Source organism: Sinocyclocheilus grahami, unplaced genomic scaffold (genome assembly GCF_001515645.1).
Source record: "Sinocyclocheilus grahami isolate Dianchi unplaced genomic scaffold, SAMN03320097.WGS_v1.1 scaffold652.1, whole genome shotgun sequence".
Taxonomy (NCBI): Eukaryota; Metazoa; Chordata; class Actinopteri; order Cypriniformes; family Cyprinidae; genus Sinocyclocheilus; species Sinocyclocheilus grahami.
In genome coordinates this window covers 480,224-487,186 of record NW_015505831.1, presented here as the reverse complement: position 1 = coordinate 487,186, position 6,963 = coordinate 480,224, and the positions used below count along the sequence as shown (strand labels likewise).

Here is a 6,963-nt window from a genome sequence, read left to right as displayed (position 1 = left end):
TCTTCCAGCAAACATTTCTGCCAACACGAGGGGGAAATTAATCCTAAGTAAACTCCGAGGGATTTTCGGCGAGAGAAAAAAAGAATCGCAGAAGACTGATCAAAAAGCGAAGTGCTTGAGACCACGGAGATGAGCGCTAGATCACCAATCCTACTATGCCTGAGACTGAGCTTATGAATATTAAGTAGGCCATGTTAACGTATAATCATTTGTGATCTGTGGCTTTAAATGAATATTTCACCCAATAATTTCACCTGTCATTTAGCTGTTATTTACTTACTCTCATGTCTGTTTTTTCTGTAGACAAGTTTGTCATACAACAGTCACCTTGTCTGATTATGTTGGGCTTTTAAAAGAGAAGACAAAGGATAATAAATGCTTCATAAAAAATAGTCCATATGACCTGTGTGCTACATTCCAAGTTATTTGAAGCCAAGTCATTGTTGTGCTTCACAGAAAAATAACATCACATGGGTCTGGATGACATGAATAATAAAGTAAACTTACGTTCCTTTAGTCTAGTAGGTGTTCATCTTGAAATATTACTATATAAAAGTTATTCATCTTATGGTTACTTCATAAAAATCTGTACAAATTTCAGGAAAGATTGAACTCAAGGTATGTGAAGCACGAGCTGAAGGTGGACATTTGTACAACTGTACTAAAATGACTTTTACTTGGAAAAAATGTCTAAACTATCAATCAGACAACAGAAGGCATGTAGTAGATTGTGTGCATGTATTCCAGCAAAGTTTTTATCATGTTGGTCATTTAGAGGCCTTAGAAATGTAACAATCAAGGATGAAACAGCAAGCTTTCTAGGTTAAAACTGACAGTAATGAACCCTCTCCCTTCCTCTGTTCCAGGTATCTTTATTGTCCATGCTTTTGACTCTTGCCATCCTCATCACAGTGGTTGTGAGAGCAGCGACACTAGGACCACAGATGTATAAAATCTCTCTCTCCATCTGTGTGCATTCATTCACACCATCCACCATATGCTGATGTTTGCCGACCGCAGCTCAGGATAATGATTTACCCTTTAAACACTAATTTCTTAGAAATGATCTCACTGAGCTTAATTTTTTTATTTGACTTTCCATCATATTTTTGGCCTTAGTATAACAAGGCATGTACATAGTGTCACAATGCAGTGAAACAATACACACATATTTTGTGATGTATGATGAAGCAAACCCCTAACCCTTGTGAAACCCAGGTTGAATGTTTGTTTTGTTTTGTTTATTTATTTATATAGCACAGTTTAATGCAACACCAGGTTGCCCAAAGTGCTTCACAATATCACAATAAAATTACATAACAACAAGCATAGTCTCAAATAATAACACAAATCACATAACAACATGGATACAATTTAAAATAACTAACCCTGCATCACAACAACTCCTCATTGGTCTTTAAAAGATGTGCTTTTAACACAGCTTTGAAAACCGGTAGTGAGTTAACGGATCTAATACTATGAGGGAGGTCATTCCACAGTTTTGTACCAGCTCGTGAAAAGGCTCTATCTCCCCTGTGTTTGTATTTTGTCCTAGTTACACAAAGGAGGTGTTGGTTTTCAGACCTCAGAGAGACCTCAGAAATGTTGGATTTTTCACAGAGCTGATAAAAAAACAGGCAAAAAATTAGTACAATACAGTTTCTAGAGACCTAAATATCATAGAGACTTGGAAATGTGGCTGTCTTGACTCTAAGACATGCTAAAAACAGAGTTTCTGCATGTCTTAAAAACATTAAAAAAATTGCTTTCCACAAATTAAGGCCTTAATATGTCTTAAAGTGCCCCTAATTTGGATTTTGGAAAATGACCTTTCATGCAGTGTGTAACAGAGCTCTAAGTGAATGAAAACACCCTGCAAAGTTTTAAATCTATTATAAAGTTATTGTCTCTCAAAAGAAGAGTCGACTCTGAATCATTGAAACGAGTCATTTTTAAAGCAAAATCCCAAGCCGTTTCATGTTGAGGTCATTAGCATATTGCCTGCCCACTTGTTGGTCTTTTCGCCTTGGTCTGAATGAAAATGCAAATTAATTCTTTGCCACTAGGTGACGCTTTTGGAGCGGTAAAAACAGCTATTTCCCCGGTAACGCTGTACACAAAGCAGCACTGCGCTCACAAACGCAGCTTTTATTATGAAATGGAAATGAAATCGACCAATCAGACCAATCACCGCAGATTAGCGTCACGCAAAGGAGGGTTTGGAAAAATGAATCATTGAGCGAATCGTTTGGGAGTCATTTAGCAAGTAAGGTAAAAATAAAGGCATATTGTAAGACAATGAAAGTATTTTTTGACCTTACATGTATGTCAACCTGTTGTTGGGGACTCCCAAATCCAAAATATGAACCTTTCATTACCCATAATAGGGACACTTTAAAACGGAGCAGAAAGTCTTAAATTCATAAAGTCATGGCATTAAATGTTGCATGCACTTTAAAATAAAACATTTCTGTCAGTATTTTAAACTTGTATTCCAATACAAATATATAAATATCCTTACATCAAAATACAATTACTTGAAATGCAATTTAAAAAAAATTAATTTAGTGAGTTTATGCTTTTAAAACAAGAACAAATATCTATCAATGGGGTATGAAAACTTGTTTTCCATTCATTGTATTCTCCTTATACATTTACATTTAGAGAACATATTGAAGTCCTGTGTTTCCTTTAATTAATCCCTTACATTTTCTTAAATTGGTCTTAAAGAGGTCTTAAAAAGTCTTAAAATTTACCTTCATAAAACGTACAGAAACCCTGTAAAAACACTCAAAACACCCTGGCAGTGGTGTTTGCATAGTCATGCACAAACATCAAAAATAGCTATTTCTAAAATGAATAACTACATATTTATTTCACCCACAGACCTGCGTCAGATGATGCATGGGTGTTTGCACGGTGGAATGCAATTCAGGCAGTTGCCGTCATGTGTTTCGGTGAGGTTTTACTTTCAGTAAACATATTTCAATTAAAGTACCTTTTTCAATCCAAACTTTGGCGTGTTTCATATTTTTCAGCTTTTATCTGCCACCACAACAGCTTTATGATCTACGGGTCGCTGCGGGAGCCCACACTGAGCAGCTGGTCTCTTGTCACTCATGTATCTGTGGGTTCAGCTGTACTGGTCAGTGTTGTCTTTGCTGCTGCAGGTTATGTGACTTTTACTGGTTATACACAAGGTAAATTACTGTAAATGTCACAATATCTGCACTTATTACTTTGATAAATCTGTGTCATATGGTACAAAAAGCACGCAAAGAATTGCATGTTTTCCGGTTGTGTTACTTGTCCAAGGTGATATATTCGAGAACTACTGCAGGAATGATAACTTGGCTACATTCGGTCGATTCTGCTATGGGGTCAGTATAATCACCACGTTCCCTCTGGAGTGCTTTGTAACCCGTGAGGTAAGATAACTGAAGCTTTTACTGTACATACAGAATGGGTGATTCTTCAACTGGGGCACTTTTGACTTCTTGAAAGCTTGAAAAATGTCCTGAAATGAAAATCTGATCATGGCCTTGATCAACCTTTAAGAAGGTAAATTACTGTAAATAATGTCACAATATCTGCACTTATTACTTTGATAAATCTGTGTCATATGGTACAAAAAGCACGCAAAGAATTGCATGTTTTCCTGTTGTGTTACTTGTCCAAGGTGATATATTCGAGAACTACTGCAGGAATGATAACTTGGCTACATTCGGTCGATTCTGCTATGGGGTCAGTATAATCACCACGTTCCCTCTGGAGTGCTTTGTAACCCGTGAGGTAAGATAACTGAAGCTTTTACTGTACATACAGAATGGGTGATTCTTCAACTGGGGCACTTTTGACTTCTTGAAAGCTTGAAAAATGTCCTGAAATGAAAATCTGATCATGGCCTTGATCAACCTTTAAGTGGATTTTCCATCATAAATATACTGATCTTGACAATACTTGTTGTGACGGGAATTGCAGCAGTATTGGGGACACTGATTATATTTATATATATATTTGTTTGATATATAAAAATAAAATTTGTAAACTTAAATTCTAAATTAATTGAATGCTTATGAGTTATTATAGTTAATTGAAACTAACACAAAACCATTAAAAAAATCGTAAAGTAAAATAAACGTTAACTGAAATAAAATGTATACTGTAAAAAATTGAATTTAACGGTAAAAGACTGTAAAAATGCTACAGTAAAAACCTGTTAAATGGTTAACGGTAAATTCCCCTACTATATACGGTGAAAAACTGTATTGGACATTACATGTATTGGACATTAATTTTACGGTAGTATACCATTTTTGGAAGTGAAAAAGACCGTATAATTTACAGTGAATAACCGTAAATTGACATTCCCAGAATTCCCTGCGTTACATTTCAAATTTGATGTTTTTTTGTTGAAATAACTATGTTTCTTCTTAGTTTTTTCTTATCAGTTTTGTATATTAGGGTTGAGTGTTACATCTAATGTTGTTAAATGAATGTTTATTGCATTATTTCAGTTTCATGTGTGTTACCATGATGGTGTTTAGTGTCTGTGTGAATGACACTGTGCACCTTCTATATATGTTATTATTTATGAGCTGCTTGTGATGGGCTTTGGATCATCATGTGACTTTCTCATCACCTGCATTTGGTGGTTATCAGTGTATTACAAAGGTACAAAACAGATTTCGGTACTTCAATAGGTTGGCATATTAACATTATATCAGTTAATGTAATTACGGTATTTAACTGTAAATTTAAGTTAAAACTGTAAAACCTAAAACGTTGCTACCGTATATTTTACACATTTTTCACAGCTGCCGGTTTTTTACCGTAAATTTTAGGGATTTTTTTTTTACAGTGTACAGTATATAAACAAATGTAAACTATTTGTACTTCAGCTAGTTGCTAAGGCAACATTTCTCCTTTTCATTCAGTAAAAATTTTAACCAAAATAATAGAAACTATGTAAACATAAATAAACATAAAAGTATAAAAATGACAAAAACACACAACAAAATGACTAAAACTAACCAAAATTAAAATTAACCTGGAAAATATAAAAAAAGGCAAATTCAAAATATAAATAAAAAAAATAATAGTATCTCAGTGATACTAAAATAACACATAATAATGTGAAGTAGTACTCTGGTTTTAACACTTTTTATTATTTATTAAAAAGAAAAACTGAAAGGCATTTAATATCCTCCTTTAACTTGGTGCAACAAATAGTCAAAATCTGTAGACTCTTGATCAAAATTTTTCAGAGCTTCCTGTATGCATTTACAGTCACCCTGTCAACCGTATGCACTGTTTTTTACATTTTAAAGTGTAAAGACGTACTAAAAATGCTTGTTCTAGTATTTAATTAGCTTTCTTTAAAGTTGGTTGTTTCTTGATGTTGTCAATATTTTTTTCCAGGTGATCTCTAATGTGTTTTTTAAAGGAGAGCTCAGTAACACCATGCATGTCATCATTACCTTTGTGATCGTATCAGCGGCGACGGTCATATCGCTCTCTTATGACTGTCTGGGTATTGTACTGGAACTGAATGTGAGTTTTCCTGTTGATTCATCAACATCAATGAAGCAGCAGTTAGTCATTCAGAGATGTGTGTAAATGTTGTGTTTCTGTGTCTCTCTCAGGGGGTTTTGAGCGCCATACCCCTCATGTTCATCTTCCCCGCCGCCTGTTTCCTGAAGCTCTCGGACGGCCGCTGGTTTCGTGGTGAAAACCTCATCCCCAGCATCATCCTGGCGGCAGGTGTTTTCGTGATGATTATCGGTTTGATCATGATGGTGCTCTTCCCTCAGGACTGTTCACACGGAGCAGAGTTGTTCTACTGCACCGTCTCCAACACCTCCGTTCCCAGCACCACTTCACCGAACAGCAGGCTGCAGTTTATTAACGCCACACAGAATGTCAGCATTTTCTGACTGACATTAACTTTGTCATTTTCACTGGAATCTTTTCATATGCCGTTTTCTAGTGATAAATTGTTGATGCAATTGGTGTATTAAAGAAATGACATAAAAACAAGCCTAAAATTTTTTTAATTAGGTGATGTACCTTCTAGATCTACGTTGTTTTTTTATATACTCGCCAATTTTAATTTGAAGACTGTAAAAGTATAAAAGCATAAATGTATATGTCATTTGAACCCATACAGTAGGTTTATGTAAGGAACAGACACAAATTTAATAATCTTTAGCTGAATGTGATGTGCAAAGTTTGATTTTGGCCTAAATGGCCAAAATTTCAGTTTTGTACAAAAAAACTAAACCTTTGGAAAAGCTGCGCATCTATGAGTTATGGAGATGTTTATTGATATTAGTCACTATTAGCCTGTGTCCCAGAGGTTAAAGGGGTCATATGATGCGATTTCAAGTTTTGCTTTCTCTTTGGAGTGTTACAAGCTGATTGTGCATAGATAAGATCCCTGAAGTTGCAAAGACTAAAGTCTCAAAACCAAAGAGATATTCTTTATCAAAGTTAAGACTCTGCCATGCCCCCCTAAAATGGCTCGTTCTAACACGCCCCCACATATCTACCTCACTATGTGGAAATATTAGCATAATGCCGCCCAAATGTGCACGCAAAGAAAGAAGGCATGGTTTCAGTAACCGCAGTTAGTGTTGAAGCAGCATGTCAGGGAGACGCTGTGTGTTTCTAGAAGAAAGCAAAAGCACTTTATTTGGTCTTCCGAAAGTAGATGCATTTAGGAATCTTTAAGATCACTTACAACAGAACAGCAATGCATTTTATGGACGACTGTTTCATGAACCTAGGAGAGGAGGTCATTCTGACTTTGCTATGACAAAAAGCTACTGTTTTGTTATTAGTTTAAGTATTTGCTATTGACTGTTCAAATGCTGAGTTTTGCGCATCGTGTGTGTGTGTGTGTGTGTGTGAGAGAGAGAGAGAGAGAGAGAGGGGGGGGTCACATCACAGTGGAGTCAGCTG

At 35.7% G+C, this 6,963-nt stretch overlaps 1 protein-coding gene across 2 annotated transcripts; it reads left to right on the top strand.

Annotated features, from left to right (window-relative positions):
* Nucleotides 1-640: 640 nt before the first annotated feature.
* On the top strand, nucleotides 641-6,030 carry slc38a11 (solute carrier family 38 member 11). Of its 2 annotated transcripts, XM_016242271.1 has the most exons (6): nucleotides 641-946; nucleotides 2,887-2,957; nucleotides 3,039-3,200; nucleotides 3,316-3,428; nucleotides 5,422-5,553; nucleotides 5,646-6,030. In XM_016242271.1, the coding sequence occupies exons 1-6, from the start codon at nucleotides 882-884 to the stop codon at nucleotides 5,934-5,936; spliced, it is 834 nt and encodes a 277-aa protein (XP_016097757.1). In that variant the 5' UTR covers nucleotides 641-881; the 3' UTR covers nucleotides 5,937-6,030. The 2 variants fall into 2 exon arrangements, with proteins under 2 accessions (XP_016097757.1, XP_016097756.1); XM_016242270.1 differs by having other exon boundaries at nucleotides 2,887-3,200.
* The last annotated feature ends 933 nt before the right edge of the window (nucleotides 6,031-6,963 follow it).